General features: G+C 43.5%; 2 protein-coding genes across 20 annotated transcripts in view; one reads left to right on the plus strand and one right to left on the minus strand.

The window, feature by feature from the left end:
* Positions 1 to 2,825, plus strand: part of RB1 (RB transcriptional corepressor 1) — a 59,859-nt gene extending 57,034 nt beyond the window's left edge. For both annotated transcript variants that reach the window (XM_083628182.1, XM_083628183.1), the window contains exon 27: positions 1,699 to 2,825. In XM_083628182.1, coding sequence (XP_083484308.1) covers positions 1,699 to 1,772 — 74 coding nt within the window. In that variant the 3' untranslated portion in view covers positions 1,773 to 2,825. The remainder of the gene's footprint in view (positions 1 to 1,698) is intronic.
* Positions 1,957 to 22,715, minus strand: part of RCBTB2 (RCC1 and BTB domain containing protein 2) — a 30,950-nt gene continuing 10,191 nt past the window's right edge. For 5 of the 18 annotated variants that reach the window (XM_083630685.1, XM_083630686.1, XM_083630684.1 and 2 more), the window contains 7 exons: positions 21,241 to 21,348; positions 18,888 to 19,030; positions 15,375 to 15,565; positions 11,321 to 11,447; positions 11,076 to 11,215; positions 8,691 to 8,821; positions 2,887 to 5,845 (listed from right to left, as the gene is read on the minus strand). In XM_083630685.1, the coding sequence (XP_083486811.1) occupies positions 5,705 to 5,845; positions 8,691 to 8,821; positions 11,076 to 11,215; positions 11,321 to 11,447; positions 15,375 to 15,565; positions 18,888 to 19,030; positions 21,241 to 21,348 (981 nt within the window). In that variant the 3' untranslated portion in view covers positions 2,887 to 5,704. Of the gene's footprint in view, positions 5,846 to 8,690; positions 8,822 to 9,845; positions 9,952 to 11,075; positions 11,216 to 11,320; positions 11,448 to 15,374; positions 15,566 to 18,887; positions 19,031 to 21,240; positions 21,349 to 22,715 lie in introns of those variants that run through there. The other 13 variants (XR_014551990.1, XR_014551992.1, XR_014551993.1 and 10 more) reach the window with 10 other exon arrangements.

Raw genomic sequence — 22,715 nt, forward strand, 5'->3', positions numbered from 1 at the left:
CAAATTGAGATTGCAGAGTTTTGAGAAATTAAAAGGGAAGGTGAGAGACTGGTTCCACTACCATCAAATAAATGAAGCGTTTAAACTGGACAGTAAAATTGGCTTCCAGGTGGAAAAATCAAAATTGGAGACAGAACTGTTAGAACCCAGTACTAAGAATTTGTCCAAAATGTACAATTTGCTGCTGAAATGGAATACACAAGATGAAACGGTTAAATCGGTCATGATTAAATGGGCTCAGGACATTGGTCATAATATCTTGTTTGCTGATTGGGAAAAGTTGTGGACCACCGGGATGAAATTTACGGCATGTAATGCCTTAAGAGAAAACATTATGAAAATGATATATAGGTGGTACATAACCCCAGTCAAGCTTGCAAAGATTTACCATGTGCCTGACAACAAATGTTGGAAATGTAAAGAAACTGAAGGTACATTTTTTCATCTTTGGTGGACCTGCCCGAAGATTAAGGCATTCTGGGAAATGATCTATAATGAACTTAAAAAGGTATTTAAATATACTTTCCCCAAGAAACCAGAGGCCTTTCTCTTGGGTATTGTCGGCCAAGGGGTGTTAAAGACGGATATAACTTTCTTTATGTATGCTACAACAGCAGCTAGAATACTCATTGCGAAGTACTGGAAGACGCAAGAACTACCCACACTGGAAGAATGGCAGATGAAGGTGATAGACTATATGGGCTTGGCAGAAATGACGAGCAGAATCCGAAACCAGGGAAGAGAAGCAGCGCAAGAAGAATGGAAAAAATTCAAGGACTATTTAAAGAAATATCACAAAGTTAATGAAAGTTAGAATGATGTTGGACTGGAAAGTAAATGGTTACTATTAGCAATGGTTAAGACAAGGAAAATAAGGAAGAATAGTCTAAATTTAAATTAAAATAAGGGAAGATTTGCTGAACAATCGATAAGAATTTGGAATACAGAAAGGGGAGGCATGAGGAAGTCGGGGAAGATAGGATATGAAATTAGGATATGAAATGATACATGTTTTTTGTTTTGTTTTTGTTTTTGTATGTTTATGTTTGTTGTATTGTGTTTATATGGAAAAATAAAAATATTATAAAAAAAAAAAAAAGAAATAGCTTACAACACTTGGGGGGTGTCATTAAAAACAGTTAAACATTAATAGAATTAAAAGGTGTGCATGTATATAAGATCTATTAAAACACAGAGATCATTACAATAAAAGCAGCATAGCACCAGCCTTTTCCTTAAAAACAGTCAGTTCCCAAAAGCCTGCTGGAATTCACCTGCTGGCAGAAGGAAGGCAGTTTAGCCTGTATAGGGAGGGAGATCCAAAGTCTGGGAGTAGTTTAAAGCAAAACATTCACACCAATGGGGTGTTGGCCATGCACAAACAGCTGTGCAGTTTTCTAAGTCTGGGTTTCTTGATTTTGACTGCGAGTCTCCGATGCTGGCATTCTTGGACTCAGATGGGTTTCCTGCCCCCTTGTGCTCTTAAGTCAGGTCCTTTTAATAACTGATGCAGTCCCAGGTTTTTCTGTGCCAACTTTTCATTATTCCTCTTGATACTGTTTTTATTCATTCTCTTCACATGTCCATTGTAATGAGCACCACATTTGTAGAACAAAGGCCAGATTAGCTGCTTATTTGCCTTCTGCTTATTTTTCCTATTTAATGCCCAAAGTAAAACTGTTGTGCTTGTTTTTTTAGCATCTACTCGAACCAGAATACAAAACCAGAAACTGAATGATGGAGCTGATACTTCAACCACTGATCAAAAGTGAACTTCCACATTATGTGAATTGTATGTTTTGCTGTATCTTTATTGTCTACATTATCCTGTCATTTGCTAATTTGAAATAGTTGGGCTTTATAGCCAATGTTTTATAGCAGTATGCAATATTAGCTACTTAATTGCCACATATATGGGTTTTTTAAGTAAAAATTTCTTTGCTTCCAAATGCAGCATTGGTGGTTTAATACTCTTTCGTTTTATTTATACAAATTCCTTAGAGCAAAGGCACCTGAGATTTAAGTAGACAGTCAAAATGCACTTGTGTTTTAAGAAATGTCATTTCAGTTTTAGACTTGCATGCACTATTTACCTATTTTATGCATTAGAAACAAACAAGCAAACAAAAAAGCAGTTCATACATAATTTAATTACACATGCAAGGACTAAGATCTACAATAATGTGTATAACTTGAACATGAGGCGTAAAAGCTGATTGTACTTGAGTAGGACTGGATCCAGCTCACTGTGTAGCCATACTACTGAAACAAAGATGCTGTACCTCATTAATATTTCCACCTTCATTCCTTTTGTTTTCAAGCACTTATTTGCTTTTTGTAATCTGGTGGGCTTCTTGAATTTTACTGAAATGTACTGATAGGCATATTCACCATTTTCTTTTCTGCAGTACAAAATACTAAATGTGCTCTTTTCCATCCATATCTTGAACAAAAAAAGATGTTAAAAGCTTTCATGCAAATAGGTGGTTGAATTTTAAAGCTTAACTAGGCTATGAAAATGAAACCCTGGGGTTTTACTAGCAATAAGTTTAAGATTTTGGCTACTAAAGTTTAACTATCCTATTATAATTATGTATTGAAGCAAAGGTGACTACTGTCCATTGGAAGTATTATTCTTTATACAGATAAATATTACTGCTTCAAGGATTAATTTCACTTTTTCATGTAAGAAGGGATAGTCTTCATGTAAGCAGCAATGTATAGTTTTCCTTGTAGTTATGACCTTGAATTCTCATAACCCTGTGCATTTTATTTTGGTCCTAGGATGGCTTAGAGGTGAACTATAAAAATGGATTTTTTTCTCACCTTTGTCTCCAAGTATGGATTATTTTCATGCTGCATGATTTATGGTTTAGAGAAAAAAACTACATTCTTCAAATGTTTATTTCAGTACAATACACATTTACAAACATTGGTAGTATAACGTTAATAGTGATTTCAATGCAGTCAGATTGCTAGCAAAATACTAGTGTGTAACTATTTTTAGGGCTTTTTCACCTTTAGTTTATTTGGGTTTTTGTATTACTACAATACAGTTTCATATTTGCCTGCCATCCCTCCCTCTGCCCTCATGCCCTTTTGTTGTTACATTTTCTCTTCAGTTGTTTGGCATCACTGTTCAGGTTCACATGCTCAGATAAGGGTTAGGGTAAAAGAGTGTCAGTGCTCTGAGTTCCAGATCCAAATAGGCTGGAGAGGTTTGCAGCCCTCTCTTCTGCCTCCTCCTAGCTGCGGCTTTTGGGTTACTGTGCGAGAGAGCAGTGTCTTCCTCCTTTTCTCATGCTCTGCTAAGCTCTCGCCAGCGCTGGAAATGAGGGTGGAGGAGCACTCAGCTGGTGGACATGGGCAGGGACAGCAAATGCACTAGCTCCTTTGGGTCACTTTCCCATGGGTGCTGGCCAGCCAGCAGGTCCCTTTTTGGCCCTAGAGACACTGGATCTCCAAGGTTGGTCTGGTCAGGGCAGTTGTGGCAGAAGCAGGACCAAGGATCTCTTCATCCTCAGAAAGGGAGAGCTGGGGCATTCTGTGGCCACGTGATGCCTTTCCAAGGATCACAGAAGCACAGCCACAGTGTCATGTAAAAACTCCTTAATTTGGTTTGAATTGCCCACAAGGATGCTGATTTTCAGCAATAAGGATTAAATAAGCAACTTTTATAGCTATCTTACACAAGGTTTACTTGGCAGTAACACTTGTGTCATGCTGTCACTGGGTTGGGTGGAGCTGTCCTGGTGAGGAAGGCAGGAGCAATAAGCTCTTCAAGAAGTGGTTGCTCCCCCGTTTCCTGCTCTTGCCTGCGCTTTGCTCCTCTTTTGCTCCTTCTACAGTCAGCAGTACTTTCTACAGCAGAACTTGAGCTCGGTGAGTCTGGGGGGAGACCCACTGTGGGAAGAGCTTATCGCTCCTGCCTTCCTCACCAGGACAACTCCCCCCAACCCAGTGACAGCATGACACCCTTACAAATCTACTTTTCAGGTAAATACCAGTTGTACTTTCTACCAATGGGAAGTTTAAAAGCTCTTATAATTTACCTTATAGACTAGAAACACCAATTTTCTTCCCCATTTTTCTTTGCACCCCATTTCACTTTGGTGACAAAGACAAAACAGTACTGTGGCTTTTCTCTGACCTAAAATATGCACACATATGTATCAGAATTTGAAGCAGTTTTCAAGTTCCCACATACATGGAAGAGCTTTAGAAGACTAATTCTAAAAGTACACCTTAGTTAAACACACTTGAGTATTTTCTACCAGTTTTAACAGTGAAGGAACTAGCTCCTGTTGAGATTTCCCTGTAAGAGTGTGTGACTAGAGAAGGTTAAATTTAGATATCTGAAGCCGTAGAAGTGGGAGTGGAGGAAGAAGAGTTAAGCAAAGTTTAGTAGTTAAGGGGAAGAGCTCAGTGGCCCCCAATATCTGCAGAATAAATTATACATAATTTATACAGGTTGGCAGAATTTAAAACCAGAGTTAAAAAAAGGTAAGTGAACACAATCTCTTCAAAAATCCACTTGTTTTCTCCCCCAGCCAACCTCTTTTCCATAGAGCAGCTCCACTGCTCCTCCTTCTTTTATTAATGTTCTGACATATTAATGTAAACTATTTATCTGTCCTCCATCACCCACCCTTGGGTAGATGGAAGTAGAGAAGTAATTTCTGCTGCAAAAGGCACTCACTGAAAGATGACTTTGTAGCTTGGAGTACAAAAGAGGTTTACGATGCTGCTACCTGCTCCTCTTGCCTCTGAGGATTATAGTGTGTGACAGCCTAGAAATGACAACCACAGCAGAGGCTGGTATAATAACCAAATTTACCTGCAAATGAGGAAAACACCAGTTGCTGCTTGTTTGGTTTTTTTAAAAAAGGAAAGCAACCTGCAGAAAAAATACTGTAGGTTCTGGTTGCTGAGCGCATCTCAATGAGGTTATGTGCCACTGCAGTCTCTTTTGTAGACGGCTGATAACGCTGGAGCTTTTATGACACTTGCTTTTAAGTGGGTTTAGATTTCTGAAAACTAGCCTAGACTTAAACCAGGGAGTAATTTAATTCCTTGTCAAAAGCCCACAAAAGCTTGCACTATTGTTGCAGCAGAGAGACTGATAGGAGTGACACCATTTGAATTTCACTTAGGATAATATGTTGCTCTGAAGGGTTCAGCAAACAGTACAGATACAATTTTAGAGAAGTCCGCTGAATTCTACAATACATGTTTGGAACACAAGCATAGGTTACTTAGTCCCTCAAACTGAAGACGACATGAATTCTGTCCATGCCCAAGCTAAAGCCAAGAGGTGGCATCCTCTGCAAACAGAAGTGAATAACATGAAGTGAATAGACAAAGTGAAGTGTCCTTTCCTAGGTTTTCACCCACCAGGAGTACTAAGAGGGGAGTTTTCCCTTACTAGGGCAGCACACTGATTCCTGAATGCTACCAATGCAAACTGCCAAACAGCATTTCTGCAACGTTTTTCAAAGCTGAACAAGTGACATAAAGGAAGACGCAACAATATCCTGGAGGCGGGGGAGTGGCTATGAGAGTCCCGCAGCCTTTTCTGCTCCAATGAAGTTAGTGGCTATGTTTTGCGAGCCAAACTACATTCATGAGACGTACTCTTTTTTCAGCACTTACTTCGCGAGTATCCCTTCTGAAAATACCTTGATTTTCTGCAACTGCCCTTCCTTCAGTTTTTAAATGCTCCCACTTGGCTGGCTTTGCTAATGAAGTTCTTCAGAAGGTCATGGTCCATTTCTGCAAAGCCTGATGTCTGAGTAACTACAGTCAAGTGGTTTATGCAAAACCGAAAGCAAAATTCCTCTAATTCCTAGGAAGGAAATAAGTATTACATATGTTAGCGGAAATGGGACCACCCAAAGTGAAGCGACATGGCAGATACATTTTCCAGGCACAGCTGCAGCCCCTGCGCTGACATTTGCCAAAATTCAAAGTAAACTCCGACAGCAGCTGCCACCCATGGGCTGGTAACTCCAATTGCAGGTCATTCTGTATCAAGTGATCCAGTTTTTTTTACCTCATGGAATTCAATTTTCTTAATATTTTGTACACTTGTTGAATGATCAAAACTAAGTTTAAATCTGAAATTTTATTTTTTTACCTCATCCCAATTTTGAGTTATGCGGGTTTGAAATTAAAAAAAATGACAATTTTGGCCTTGCCAGACTACCCAAAAACCTTGAAAGCTCAGCCAAGAACTGAGATATTTCAAAACTAAAAATGCCAATCTCTTCAGAACCTTTAATATGTTATTGTCACATGATGGGCTTACTTTAAAATTTAAAGTTAAGATACAAAATTTTAAATTTTAAAAAGTGATTTAAAAATTAATATGATTTTAAAATTGCCAAATATGTATTATTTATTATTTCTAAGAGTTACTTGCAAAATTTCATCTTGGGATCTCAATGGGATCACATTTAAAAAAAATATTTTGTACATACATGTCTGCCTTATTGGGTTCTATTTAGGATAAATGGGTTGTCTTGGAGTAAAATATAGCAGAATAAACAAGACTTCAAACTGTAATATCAATTACTTCAGGCATTTCTTTAGAAAGTTATTCAGTTAAAAGGTACCTGAAAAGCTAGTAAGGATTTTTTAAAAAAAATGTGTTCCAAAGCCGAGTGATAGTTTGCTGTTGCATGATAGAATTAACGCTTTGAAAGAATCCTTGTTGGTACTTCATTTCAAAGAGTCACTGGATCAAAGGACTGCAGAGTTGGAAGAGACCCTGTGGGGCATCTAGTCCAACTGCAATGCCGAAATCTCAATTAAAGTGTCTGAGCCCATTAGCACTAAGCCACAGTTCAGCATCTGCAAATGCAGCCAATATTGAAAATAAAGTTGGCTCCAGTAATATGAACCATACTCAGCAACCTGAATAAGAAAAGAAAAAGCATTTGAAAAGAAATTGTTACAACAGAACTATGAAGGCTGGATCCTGGCCACCCAGGAGCTGAACTCTTCCTGCTAAAAGGCAGGAGAGAAGTGAGTTTCTCTGACTGTGCCTTCCCCCAGAAGTTGGGGGGGGCATTCAATACAGCAAAGAAGGTCGAGCTGGGAGCAGCAGGAAGAAGGGGGAATGGGTGAAAATTGCCTCCATGCAGAAGGAAGGAACTTGCTCCTCTCTGTAAATGGAAGGAGTCCATCCATCCCTTAGTTAAGGAGAGTAAGTATAGATCCAACCCTTGCTTTTTTAGAATCATCACTTAAAGTTCTTCAATAATAATGTACCATGCACCATGAATACACAAAAACAGCTCTCACAAAGGGAGTGTTCAAGATATTTTAAAGTGTACAAGTTCTGCTGAAAATGCAGCTTTGTGGCTGAGCTATGGATTTTGTTTATTATTTTCCTTTACTCGATATAGTATATTTCAGTGCAGACAATCTGTCGTGGTGGCTATGAACAGAAAGGGCAGGTCACTAGTGCCTGGTCCCATGAAGACATCCACGAAAGCAAGTCTAGAAGGCAGAGGGGAAGGGGAAAGTCTGCAGCTCTCTAACCTTTTGGATAGCTATTTGATAACTTGTAAACCCTTCATGGATCACTGCCTTGCCGTGGCGAAGGGGCTTGAATAACTCAGAGAAGCTATGAGCTATGCCGTGCAGGGCCATCCAAAATGGACAGGTCATAGTGGCTCCATGCCACTAAACGTGATCCACCTGGAGCAGGAACCGGCAAGCCACTCCAGTATTCCTGCCAAGAAAACTCCATGGACAAACTCGAAGCTACAAACATGAGTCTGACCAAACTGCGGGAGGCAGTGGAAGACAGGAGTGCCTGGTGTAATCTGGTCCATGGGGTCACGAAGAGTCGGACACGACTAAATGACTAAACAACAACAAACCAGAAAAAACTGTGACCTTCAGATTTATATTTGTGCTGTACTTTCAAATGTTCAAACTTCTTTGCATCCTGTGTCTTGTCATCCTTAGAACAGCCAAGGAAGATAGGCCAGGAGTATTCTCTGTAGATGGGAAGCCAAGGCTCAGAAAATGGCCCTTTGCCCCTGGCAGGACGCAGATAAGTGTGCACTGCTGGAAGGGGGCTGCCATCTGACTGGGGAGAGGAGTGCAGTGGTTTGTGGGTACCTGTACCAACCAGGAGGTAGGACTCATAGGCAGGAGAAGCTTCAGAGCTGGAGGAAGAATAGGCAATTGCTCCCTGCCCAGAACCAGGAGAGGATGGAAGGGGGGAGGACAGAGGGGTCTTCATGCAGGTGCCAGCTATGTGTGCACAGGCTGTAGGGAGAAGGGGCAGAACCTGGTGGAGGCAGAGTGCTCTGCAGTTGCTGCAACTGCTCCATAGAGTCCAGACCTGGGAACAGCTGCCTAGACCCTAGAGGCATGTGCTTAGGTATCCCGAGCTGTAGAGGCGACTAAAGAGTTAGCTCTGCCATGTGTATTCCTTGGACTGGGAAGCACCCCTGACAGCCACCTGGAAGGTATATTACAAAAGCAAAATTCAAACTGGGCCCCTCCTGATTCATAATCATCATTTAAATTTTAATAATAATCTTAATTTTTATGCCCCGCCCATCTGGCGGGGTTTCCCAGCTTAGTCTCTTAGTTACCAGATTATTTCCAATACCAAGGGGTCTCAAACATCACAAGCATCTCTGCAGGAAACTATTAAGCCTCATTCCTACCTTTGCTTCATACTTGACTGCGGCAGAAAGAAGGGCGATTGCATTCTCCTCGGAAATTCCCTGCTTGATTGTTTGCTGGCAAAGCTTTTTCAGTCTATTTTCTCGGTAGAAGGTTGCGAGGTCCAGCAGACCTGCCAGGAGAAAAGAGGGGGCAGGGGATATACGTGGCCACACAGGTTAGAAGGAAAGGAAACATTTAAGAGTTCATATTTTCAGTGGCACACAAACACCCAAACATTTAGGGATGTTTTGCACATACAACATGCTTGCTATTTGCATTCCACAATTTTAACTCAATCCCTATTTTTCTGAGGTTTCTCCGAAACAGAAACTCTGGATCTTAATATTTAACTGCCCAGAAGGGGAATAAGGAGGGGAAAATGCATTTGCTATAGTCCTGGATTTCTTGGATCAAAATGGGTAGACCACAGCTTTATAGCTTAACAAGCTGCCTGGTTGCTTCTTGGGGGCACTATTTAACAGTGCCCCACTATTTATCCAGTTTCCCACTGGATTGGGAATCCTGGTTGTCCAGGCATTCAGCTGAATGTGCAACAGCTGCCCCCTTCAGACCTTCCTACTCAGTGGGTGAGTAGACCTGAGGTTGCAGCCAGGACAAGCTTGGCTTGGTCTGCCTGGGATCAGTCAGGACTGAGCAACCCCCACTCTGACTCCTGAGGCCTAAGAGCCTCTAGCAGAAAAAGTAAGGCGGACTATATGTGTTGTGAAAGCAACCATTTCCTCATTCCCTATTCTTCACACTGACTTGCGTGACAATGGCCTGCACTTCCCACCCCAAACAGAGTCTGGCAACTGCTATGAATTGCATGTTCCCGTTATATAAATTCTTTGTTGTGGGGAGTTATGTGATGTAATGCTTACGCAGTGTTCCTTTTTGAAAATGAAAAGGGGAATAATTGAGATTTCACTTCTTCTTTTACGGAAGATGTGAAATACTATTGGGTCTTCAATGTCAAAGGTCATATTATCAATTGAGCAATTATGCTGAACGCCAGCATAACTGTGATAATTTTTTATCAAAACTGCAGCCTGGGGAGAAGCAGTGATTTAATTTTGCTCAAGTATGCAAATGGTACATTAGGAAAATTAGGGATGCTGAAAATAATCAAATAGGGGCAAAGCCTCTGAGATTACCTGCAGGTTAGTTGAGCAGTGCACCTGGGGCTCCTCCTGCCACCACCTGGGGCAGGTGGCCCTCTGGCTCCCTCATCTGGAGGGCAGGAATTCTGTACTGCTAAAGCTAATAAAAGATAAGGCTACTGAAGGTCTACTGCTCAGCTCCTTCCAATAAGCCAGGATCACTTGCTTAGAGAACTTTAAAACAAGACTGGACATTTGTTAAAAGCAAAACCAGAATTCACACCCTGTTTTATTGGGGGGAAATACCACGGATGACCAGATTCTCATCAGGCAATTGCTCTTTCTGCCATGTCCTGCTTACATCCCATAAAATCCAATCAGATACATCTTGGAAGGCTGTATGAGTGCTGAACTAAGGGGGCCTCCAAAGGAATCCAACAAAGGTTTTGTTTATTTTATCATTTATTCAAAATGCCCTGTGACACCTACAGGTCTATCCAACTACATGCACACAAAATTTTTATTTACCCGTTTTACTGCTAATTAAGGCCTTTCTCAAAGGCGACAAGTTGGACAAATACATGTTGATTGCTCCAGTGCATTGACTCATAAATGCATCCAATGTACTGACCCATGAATTCTCAAATACACAGTAAGGATGCTGCATGCTGGAAGTGGAAAGTTAGTGCAGCAGATTCCATTCTAAAATTCAATGTACAGGCATCCTACCACTTGCGTGGGGGCCCCATGTGCATAACTGAAATCATGTGAAGAAATCATGTAAAAAGCTTCCAAACCCCCCTTTTTCCTGCTCGCTAGCTCTCTCCCACTCTCTCCCCAATCCAGACTACAATATCTGGAGTTGAAGGTCTGGGGCTGGCAGCTGCTGCGCTACCCCATGCATCAGCTGTTAGGCAGGGAAGTTAAGCAGCTGTAAAAAGCCCTACTGTGCCTCAGGTCTCTTCAGGGCTTCCTCTGTCTTCACTGATGCCCTCTTCCAGCTCCAGCTACAAGGACTCTCTAGCTCTCTCACACCATTTCCAAGTTTAAATTAAATTATTTCCCAATGCCACGTGTATACATGATGGTGCACAAATTGATCGCACATAAATGGGGGGACACCTATATAAACAAATGAATAATCAGAATAAAAAAGGGCTGTTCTCAAAATATATGAAGTATTAAGGAGTATCACATGCTTTTCAATACATTCAACTACTTTACATTTTAAGCCTGCTGAAATGAACTTCAGCTCTTCTAAATGAGCCCATTTCTTCCAATTACCTACTGCATCTTCAGGAGGAAGACTGATGCTGTCCGTGTACAGGTATTCCAGAAAGGCTCGGTAAACGGGATAGGAGAATTCACTTATTTCTATAATTTCATCGTTATTGTTGTTTAGTACTGAACGGAAGTGCTCACACCTGAAGAATTACATACAAAAGGAAAATAAGTTATGTCACTGGCAACCAGCTTGATTCTGGTTGTAAAACAGAACAACAAAAAGGGTGGGAATATTAGTTCCATACCTAATTTTGAGAAGGACTTTATGAACATGAATGTATTTTCCATCCACTTGAAATCTCACATCTGCATTATCTGGACTGTCAAATTCCTTCTTTATTGACTGAGCTACTGTTAAGTGGTCATCAGGCTCTAAACAAGACACCAATGAATACATTTAAAACACACTGCCTCTCCCTTCGGCCCTCTCTTCACATGAACCAATGCAAAACAAGCAGGCAAGAGCATTTCAAGGAAAGGGAAACTGACAATAATGCACGCAACCAAGGGAGAGAGGGGACAGCCTTTCAGCCATTCTTCTCTTTAGAACATGACACCTAGCCTGGCCACAGTGGGAGTTCTTTGTGTAACAGGAATTGTCTATCTTGGCTTGTGACCGAGGTGGTAACCACATCCTCATTTGTCACATAAGCAGCTGAAGTTCCCACATTTTGCACCCAGGCCCCAACCTAAAAAGATGACGAGCAGAATGGAGCAGACTCCAGCGCAACCAGGCCCCCACCCCCGGCCAGGGGCAGGCAGTTAAGGGACCAAGGACCTGCAGGGCAGTTCCTCCAGCTCTGCCGCCAGTTCTGAGCCCTGGCTGAGCTGAATACCAGCTATGATGGATCTGATTATAAATACAAAACCAAAGTGCTAACACAGAACTGCATTGAGCAAAGAAGGAAAATGACTCCATCCCTTGTGGGGGGTTATGGCCCTAATCTGTTGCCTTGGATTTAAACTGCAACCCCACATTGCTCTGAGCTCCGCCCCCCCCCCCCTGCTTTTCAACTTGATGTCGCTCACAAACTGCCACTGTGGTTTTCCCCCCTATCCCTTGGGTTCTGGGTAGTTAGCAGAAGACAGTGCAAGAATTTCAAGGGTGGAGTTTCAGGTTTGGAGCTTGCCTGATATAAGCTAGGGGGAAAAGCATAGTGGCAGTTTAAATCGAAGGCGATGGCCATGGGAGAAAAATAACCGTGTATTGCTGTGAGCCCCTCCATCATAGGCTCAAGTTGTGTGTGTGTGTGCGCTAATAAACCATGTATCTTAAAGACACCACAGTCTCTTCTGTGCCTCATTTCTACAAACACAGGCTAAGTGGCAGGACTCTTGGAATGCCACAGTGCTGTGGAGTCTGGGGTGCCATGTAACACTCGTTCTCTGGATGGTGTTGGAGGCTTCCAGCACAACCCCAAAGGGTCAATCACAACGGGGGGGGGGCGGGGAGCAGTTCAGAAACTGGGAAGAACCTTTTGAAGCACCCCTTGCCCCAGTGCTGCCTTGGCTAAGTGCCTGCTCTAAGTAGAAGGAGCAGCACCAGTATCTGCCCCCCACAGTTTTAGCATTCAAGGAAAATGTGCTTGAGGTACCTGCAGCCACTGAGGGGCAAAGGGAGCTGCTTAGCCTCAAATGAAATAGCCATGCAGCTTCCAAACCACCTAGAAAACACAGAATGGGACACCCTTCCCCACAAAGCTATGGGGTAAAACAATATCAACAGTTTTAACAAAAAAAATGGCCCATAGCTATGGGGGCAAGGAAAGGTTTCCCCCATCTCTTTATCTAGGTGGCTCAGAGCCTGCAAAGCCCCCACTCCTGGTACTCTTTATGCCAGTGTTATGGGTGAAAGAAAAAGGAAATCAAACAGCATGAAATGTCAGCAAATGGATTTTTTTTATTTTTCTGAAAACAGTCTAATTTTAAACAGAAAGCTGGAACTTAAGAAACAAGAGGGATGTGCCAGGGGGGAGGTCTACCTGCTCAGGAGATTTGCTGTGCTGACATTGTCTCAGCTTGTTAAAGGTAAGGTAAAGGACCCCTGGACAGTTAAGCCCAGTCAAAGCCGACGATGGGGTTGCGGCGCTCATCTCGCTTTCAGGCCAAGGAAGCCGGCGTTTGTCCACAGACAGCTTTCCGGGTCATGTGGCCAGCAGGACTAAACTGCTTCTGGTGCAACAGAACACCGTGAAGGAAACCAGAGTGCATGGAAACACTGTTTAACTTCCTGCCACAGCAATACCTATTTATCTACTTGCACGGGTATGCTTTTGAACTGCTAGGTTGGCAGAAGCTGGGACACAGCAATGGGAGCTCACCCCATCATGCGGATTTGAACCGCCAACCTTCTGATTGGCAATTGGTGGAACCTCCAATAAGGGACATGGGTGGCTCTGTGGTCTAAACCTCGGCCTGTACAGAGGCTTCCCCAAGAGAGTCAGAGGCATTCTGCCTGAGGCAGGTTCCAGGCACCATCTGATGGCCTGTGTTCATAACTGTTTTACTCAAGATGGTGCCTGCTTTGTTGCATACCCAGAGATTGGTGGGTCATTGAGGGAGCAGTTTCACTTTGGGCAGCAAGGCCAAGACTGTCTGATGTGGAGGGCAATCGAGTGGGACTGGCAATAAATTCCTCCTTGCAGCTACAGCAACTTGACTGTCCCAAATGTTAGCTCACCAGTCTAGGAAGATGAAGCAAAGAGGCATTTGCCAACTGCTACCACGGAATATGCCCATTTTCTTAAGGACCTGGCAGCGTTTGCTGCTGCCACAAGTCTTACGGGTTGATCCTTTCCAAGATGGAGTTATTGGGACAGGGAGAAAAGGACGCAAAGTAAAAAGGGAAAGCTGCACCAGGGAGCTGGGCAAATAAACATGTGCTTTTTTTTAAACAAAGGAAAAGCAAAGAGGAGAGCAGTAAAAGACAGAAGGCTAAACTAGGCTAAAGAGAAGGGGAGACAGAAATAGGAGGCAGAATGAGCTGAGCTTGTAGGAGAATCAGTGGAGAATCAGCAGACCCTGAGCGAAGGCAGGAAACAAACTGAGAGACCGACAGGAATTTTAGGATTGCGTTTCCTGCCTTCTGAGCAGTAGGAGGCATTCGTGTATGCAACACATATATTGTTTTTCAAGCTGACCTCAATCAGTTCACAAAATATTTTTACAATGATAAGGATTACTTTTTAAAAATTGCAACAAAATGGGAAAAGCAAAAGCGCTTGTGGCTGCTTCTCTTGGGGCAGGATGCTTCTGCAGAAGCGCTGTGGGAGCTGGCTGGTGACAGTTCACCAGGCTGCTTCTCTTTCTTTTCTACTTCCAGTTGGAAGTTTGGTTAGTCGGAAGCTAACCATATCCCAGGATAGTCTGTTTCTCACTCTGACTGATGAGGTCACTGCAGACATAACGGTGCCATATGAAGGGAGCAGCAGATCTGACGGAAGAGGCAACCTGCCAGAGCTGACATACTGGGGGTGGGCAGGGCTACCAGCAAAAGGGGGCAGGCCAACTAATGTAAATTTTACTGATGCACAGGAGGCTAATTTCTACACACACTGACACCCCTCTGTCCTCCAGCCAGGCACACAAGAGTGCAGGGACATATTCCAGCCAGGCAGGAAAACTCCAGGACAGCCTTTCTCACCTCGGGCCCCAAGATGTTCTTGAATGGCATAATCCCTGACTGGCCATGCTGCTAGGAATGATGGGGGTTGTAGTCCAACAAGACACAGGAACCCAGGGTTGAGGAAGGCTGCTCTAGGACGATGTGCAGAGAGTGGGGTGGCCTGGGGGGAATCCCAGGAGTCTGGGATTGTGCATTTTGGCCCCAGGCTCCCTACTCCTGGCCTATGGCTGAGCTTCTTGCAAATTCTCCTTTGTGGTTCTGCAGTTGCTCAGACCTGCAACACAGTTAGGGAAGGGCTGTCCACAGCTCTCAGAATGGTCAGGCCTGTGCCATTCAGATGCTTTCCAACTGCTATCACAGCAGTGGTGTTTGGAGCTTTCCTCTCCTCCTGGGAAGATTTAGGAGCACATTCAGCAGAACACCAGATGGAAAGAAGCCTTCAGCAGTCCAAGTTAAGGGGGCAGGTGCCCCTTAGGACCAATATGGCCTGCCTTTCGCCTAAAGAGAAGCCATGTCAGAGGAGATAGAGCCAACCCTGACAAGGACGTGGGGCTTATTTCTTCCACCAAGCTGTGATCCAAACTATACCACTGAAAAGAATGCTATTTACATATCTTCAAGAACTAAGTAAGATACAGCAATGCAAACAGAAAAAAAAATTGTCTGAAGCTCACCCACTGAGAGGAGACGCCAAGTCACTGCAGGAGTAGCAAAACAAGCAAACACATCATCCGTGCAGACAAAGTGGGTGAGATGCGGCAGAGTGAGAGACTGTCCCCGGCACTGACCCCACATGTACACTTGGCCACCCTGGGTTTTAGCAGCAGAAGTGTGAGCAGAGTGACATGCAGCAATCTCTACGACTCTATATTTAAAAGCAAACATAAAAAAACAGTGGCATAAGGACAACATGCAGTGACAGCGCTCAGAAGTCCTAGCTGCAGGCGGCCATTGTTCCAGGACCACTTCGGTGGATAAAATGCATATTTGTAACCTAACGCCCTTTCCTATCCCTTGCCTCGACTGTAATTCTGATGGCTAGACTTGTATTTCCAGTTATAAACAAACTCTCTTTAGACTCTGCCCCCTTGTCCTCAAAATCTTTGGTCAGGCTGCATAAACACTGCACTTTGTTTTTAGCAATTCTTGTTTTTATCTGTAAGCAACCTTTAGCCCTGTCAGGGGAAAAAGTGGGGTATAAATAAATATATAGTAAGAATAGTAAGAATCCTAGGAACAGTAGTTTGTTAAGGGTGCTGGGAAGTATTATTATTATTATTATTATTATTATTATTATTATTAATTATTATTATTATTATTTCTACCCCACCCATCTGGCTGCGTTTCCCCAGCCACTCTGGGCGGCTCCCAACCAAATATCAAAAAAATGTTACAGCATTAAACACTAAAAACTTCCCTAAACAGGGCTGCCTTCAGATGCCTTCTAGAAGTTGGGATAGTTGTTTATTCTCTTGACATTTGATGGGAGGGTGCTCCACAGGGTGGGCGCCACTACCGAGAAGGCCCTCTGCCTGGTTACCTGTAACCTCACTTCTCACAGTGAGGGAACCACCAGAAGGCCCTCGGAGCTGGACCTCAGTGTCCAGGCTGAATGATGGGGTGGAGACACTCCTTCAGGTATACAGGACCGAGGCCGTTTAGCTTTGTGAGGGGTAAACTACAGTTCCCAGAATCTTTTTTTTTGAGGGGGGTGTCATGTGCTATAAATTTATGATGTGTTCTTCTATGCCCAACTCGTATGTTTTCTAGGACCTATAAAGCATTTCAGTAGTCCTGGCTTCCACTGTTCCTGGGTCCTCAAAGTGTTTGCTCCTCCCTCTCCCTGGTAGTGGGATGCCACACCCTGTTGCTTGCAGGAACTGCCGTAAGGAATCAGGTACTCTGTAATCTGCCATTCTCTGGAAAGCACGACACACCTCTGCCTTTCAAATAAAAAGGTCTAGTCTCCATTCAAACATAACATGACACCAGATTGTGTTAGGCCAAATTAACACTTTAGTTGTTTGAGCTTCCAAATATACAATACTCAAACCATATTTTTAATATTTTTATATGCTTTTATTTCACAACTGAGGACTGTACTTCATAATTTCATGAAGTCATTCGTCTCCATGGTGCAGGAACCTCTTTATGCAAAACAATTGCCCTGTTTTTTTTAATGGACTTTGAACTCAGACACAGCAAACCAGCCAGTACTACAACTTCAAGCTATGATTTCAGATTCTAGTTTGTCAGCTTCATACAAACCACAGTTTGTGGGCAAACATAAATTCAGGCAATGAGAAACCATGGTCTATCCTGATGGTAACAAGTTCAGGCACTGCCAACTACAGTTAGGGCACAGCAACAAGTTTGGAAAATTTCCCTTCTGTTTTTAATGAATTGCAGGTTGTTGTTTTCTCTAAACCTGACATATGACACACACACACAGCCTTTCTGCCAAATCATGCTTTGTTTTAAAGAAGCCAACTTTAAATCATGGGTTATGAAGACAGCAGAAGTAGACAGCCTGGAGCAGCTGTGGTGCTCACCTGACCTCACTCTGGCTGAATTGCTGCTGCAGACCAGGTGAAGCAGCAGCAAGGAGTGCTGGACTGATACTGACAGTGTGCTTGTACCACACTGACCTCAGCCCCCATGGGCCTCCTCCACCCCAAGATGCAGCAGTGTCTTAGCCCCAGGGAGGTCAGGCGAGTGATGCAACCCACCCAGTGATGCCATCTGAGACTGTAAGAGAGCTTATTTCAATACCATAAACCACTTGGAGATTTTTTACAATCAAGCATTGCATAAATTTTATGAAATAAATACCGTATTGGTACTTATTTTTTCAAATTCCGACTGTGAAAAGTTAAAGTGCGACTTAAATTCACGACCTTACAAAAATTGGCTGAAACATATGCCGTGAACACCCACCCCCTTAACTCTAACTCCGGCTGGAGCCCTGGCAAGCAGGGGTGGCGGGTGGCTGGCTGGCGGCTGCCGGTGCTGCCGTTTTCCGCTTCCCGCCTCCACTGACTTGGGGGGGGGGTGCCCAGGAGCAGCAGGTGGTGGGATGGCAAGTGCCGGCAGGGGCTGCGACAGTGGCGCCCACCATGCAGTCCCCCTCTGCCTGCCCCGCCACTGTTAATGGAGCAGGGGGGTGCCTGCCTGGTGCCAGGAGCGGTGGGATTATCAGCGGCGGGGCAGGCAGAAGGGGATCACATGGCGGCGGCGCAACAGCCCCCGCCATCCCATCCCGCTGGCACAGTGTGAGGCGAGCTGAGCGCCCCCAGCAGAATGTCTCTCCTTGTCCAGCTGGCCCCCGCTGCTGTTTCTTTTTCTTTCCAGTTTTAAATTGGATTTTAAAGGTGTGGCTTATTTGCAGGTGCGGCTTATATTATATTTGTCTACACAAACCACAGCACACCTTCCTGAAAGCAAAACATCACTCTCCTGGATGTGATTATAAAAGCATATGGGAAGTGCCCAAAGGCATCTGATAACTGTGATCCTTATCCAAGTACAAATTGATATCTCATCTGTTAAATACGGTATTAGAAGCAAATTATGGAAAAAGGAAAGTCTCCAGCCAACACCTCTTGTCTGTCTGGGTTTACCAAGCACCTCACATTTCCAATAGGCGAACTGCTTCTTCTCTACTGCAGCACAGAATTGGGAAGGGGGATTGGCAGGCAACCGGGAAGGATATCCTGGCAGACAAGGGATTCCTCTGCCCACTGCTTCTCTTCTGCAGATGTCTCCTCCTCATTCTGGCAGGGAAGCAGAGAAGGAGCAGCCAGTGTTTGGAAATGGGAAGTGGACTAGTAATGCATAGTCCTAGCTTGATAAATTGTAAGTGCAGCTCTAATATCCACACTCTTAAAGCCTTGCACTTCTCATACTGGGAAACAACAGCTTAAAAGCACACACAAAAATAAGCTTCTGTTTCCAAGAAAGACTGAGGAAAAGATACTGCCATTTCCAGCTACTGAGTTGCTCTTGCCCAATTATTTTATTGCCAAAGCACCTTTGTATATATCTATAGGCTTTATATTCAGAAATGTGAACAGTCTAATTTTACTATCTTCCTTACTTATGGATAATGTCTAAGGGAAAAAATCCCACAGTTACTGCAGTACAGGCTACAAATTCTGCTTATTGCGTGATTATTAGCAGGATCCTACCTGTCTTTATCCACAGGAACAGGTGCAGGGTAGGACTGGTTCCCTCTATTCCCAGTGCCTAACTGGCCATAGGAATTTGCTCCCCAGGCATACAGCTGACCTTCGTCCGTTAGCACTAAGGTATGTGCATAGCCACAAGCAACCTAGAAAAGAAAAGCACCTAAAATAATTTGTATTCTTACATTTTTGCATTTTGCATCCAAGAAGATTTATTAAAGCTTTTAAAAACATTTCTGGAGAAGTATTTATTTAAAAGACAGTTGAATCATTTATCACATTCAAGATTCACAAACAGAACTTGAGAAGCTGATCTCTCTCGGAGTTTGTGAGAAATACCAGCTTTCAACATATCAGAGAGTCTTCTGTCTGCATGTGGCAGGATATAAGAGTGAATACAGATTGACACTTAGGCAATGTGTAAATTCAAAACTGACAGAAAATGACCTTATGCAGGATTAGGAACAGCCAAGGAAACAGGAAAAGGCAGAAGGTGGGCTATCTCAAACCAGTTGTCCCTGCAGTCACAACACATCTACAAACACTCAGTTAAGTGTCTTGGGCCAGCATTGCTCAGATTAACTTACATTATGGAACAGGTAAAAAAACAAAACTGAAATAAGGCTGATTCATCCCAAGTTATTGGGAAATAAGTCTTTTCTCATAGCCATGTTCAAATATATAAAAGGATGTCACATAGAGGAGGGAGAAAGGTTGTTTTCTGCTGCTCCAGAGAAGCGGACATGGAGCAATGGATCCAAACTACAAGAAAGAAGATTCCACCTAAACATTAGGAAGAACTTCCTGACAGTAAGAGCTGTTCGACAGTGGAATTTGCTGCCAAGGAGTGTGGTGGAGTCTCCTTCTTTGGAGGTCTTTAAGCAGAGGCTTGACAACCATATGTCAGGAGTGCTCTGATGGTGTTTCCTGCTTGGCAGGGGGTTGGACTCGATGGCCCGTGTGGTCTCTTCCAACTCTATGATTCTATGAAATTTAGGTTTCTTTTTTATTACACTAATGAATGGGACATTTGCAGCTTGCAAAAGTCTCCCCCAGTCCCCCCCCCCAAAACCCTTCACTCAAGGAAGTGTGTGTCTGCACACACACACACCCCTTTCTTTTGAGTCTTTTTATTTCTGCAGGAGAGCAGGGAAGGCTGAGAGGAGATATGCTAGCCACCTTCCAATATTTGAAGGGCTGTCGCAAGGAAGATGGAACAGGCTCGTTCTCTGCTGCTCTGGAGAGTAGGACCCAAACCAATGGCTTCAAGTTACATGAAAGGAGATTCTGACTAAAGATCAGGAAGAATTTTCTGACACTAAGAGCTGTTCGGCTGTGGAACAATCTTCATCTGGAGGTTTTGAAGCACATGTTGGATGACCCTCGGGTTCCCTTCCAACTCTGCAATTCTGATTCTTTCAAGGCGGCTGGTTTTTCTTCCTATATCCTACCTGTGCAACTGCAAATCATCTTTTCAGAATATGCCAAGCATTCAGCAAATCTCATTTAACTTCCCTGTTTGAGAGCGAGAACCCCCTATGTTCTGCCTTCTTTCTACACTACCTAATTGAACCTTGTTCCTCCACATATCCACTTTCCCATACATGCCCACTTGACAACTTCTGCCTGCAGAACTGACCCTGTACCAGGTGCCACACACTATTCATTCAGCACTTGTAAAAAATGAGTCTTTTAGCATGGCAGCACCCACCCTTTGGAACTCTCTGCCTATTGACATCCGTCAGGTATCTGCATTGTACTCTATCCAGACATGTAGGCTTGTGTTTTAATCTGCTTTGAGCTTTACCGCTGATTCTGGGGATGCTCCCATTTTCAGCTGTCTCATGTTGAATACTTGCCCAGTCCCTAATATTTACCCATCTAGAAAATCCATTTCAGGATAATGGCACTGTACTGATAACTCAAGTCACTTTCGACAGTATCTTTGATAAAACATTAATTTCTTTGACAATATAAGATAGCGCAGAGTGCTCCCTTTCGAAACTCCAGTTAAGCAGACCCTCTTCCAACTACTTTGCTTGTTCTCTGTCTCCCACACACCAGTTCAGCCCAACAAAAGCCAATCAGCACTAAATGCCAACTGAGCATGGCTCACAGAGCTGATTTTGGGGTCCTTCCCCCTTTGAATGTTTTTCCTAAATATATTTTGGGCTTCTGTAAACCTGCAGCTTCCCCCAGGCATGTTGCCACCTTTCCTCCTGTATGGGGATAGCACTGTTTTGGCTGCATCAGTATCCACACTTGGGAGGACAGGCTTGCTATCAGTATATAAGATGAAATACATAGCCCAGTAGGGTAATCTTTTAACGAAGGCCTGGCAACAAATGAAACCTACCCGCTGCACACGGATGCCTTGCAGAGCTGCTATTCTGCAAGGTGTTGGTTGATTGCCACTATTGCCCAATCCAAGCTGACCATTGCCATTGTATCCCCAGACGTAAACCTTAGAAAGGAAGATAATTCCAGTTAGTTTGCAGGAATAAGAGTAAAGAAGAGGGAAACAGGAGTACAAAATCCCCTATAATCTTTGTGTAATTCACTATGACACTTTTTGGGGGGGGGGAAACAAAACACCTTTCATTTCCTTAAGTGTCAGAACCAGTTCTGTACTCCATGGGACCTTAGCATTCACCTGAGATGCATCTAACAAGAAAAGATCCTGCCCAGTCCAATATTCTATGTGTACAGGGGTGATGAAATGACCCGCTTGATCAGGGAAATATCTGAATGCCCCAATTTGCTTGGGTAGCTGCTGCCTTCTAACCTTAGTATTAGGTTAGACACACACTAGCTAGACTTCTCAGGTGGCAGAGGCAGCGCTGTTCAATGGTTTCCTGCATTTGCCCCTAAGCTGATCCCATGAGCAGCTGAAGCCCCTGGCTTTTCTTTTCATCTCACTTCTAATTTGTATGCCGCCTTTCTACAAGGCAGGTTATAAGCTGTAGAGACGACAACAAAATATACATCAAAGATCACACATCATATAACAATCCAATCCAATGCAAATGAGCCATGATAAAGAATATGACTTTAAACAACTTATGTCAAATAAAGCAATATACAATGATCCATTTAGGGTATATTACACTATTAAATTTACTCCCTACATATCAGCTAATAAACAGAAATGCACTCTCAAACAATAACAATAAATCATTACTAGACTATAATCAATAAAAATAAAAGTGAAGTCGGAAAACTTAGAATACTACAATACATAAATGACCACGTAAAAAGATGAAACTAAGCAACAAAGTCACATAGCTTATAAAAGTGCAACATAATGTAACCGGTCCCTTGGTCCACACCCAGTTCCTGGTTCAGAACGTTTGCTGAGTCTCCCAGGGGGTCTCAAGGATGGAAAAAGGACACTGCTCTGCTCACAGGTCTTTCTCCAGCCTCTGTCCCCTTCAGCAGCTTTCACCTTATCATGCCCTTTAATGCTTATGTGTTATGGATGGGAAATTACCTGAGGAATTGCCCCCAAACTAGTCCTAACCAAAATCTGCAGTTTTACTACTCCCTTTCACCCACAAATTTGATTTTTAGGGCAAAGAGGATGATGGCCAGGGGTGGCATTTCCTCTACTTTACCATGCAAGCAGCAGTGGAGGGGTGGCACTCAACCCTGAGCTATTACAATTGTTCCATCAGCGCAAGCATTTCTTGCCAGACAGAACAATCTCCGCTCCCTCCACATGTTGACGTGACACATGCACCCCAGAGCTGATTTGGAGGAGCAAATGTGTGGTGCTAGGAGGTGGGGAAGCCTCACCCTTTTAGTGGGACTCCTTGTGCTGCCTCCAGCTGC

This window comes from Podarcis filfolensis, assembly GCF_964270895.1.
Source record: "Podarcis filfolensis genome assembly, chromosome: 1".
In the NCBI taxonomy this organism is placed as follows: domain Eukaryota; kingdom Metazoa; phylum Chordata; class Lepidosauria; order Squamata; family Lacertidae; genus Podarcis; species Podarcis filfolensis.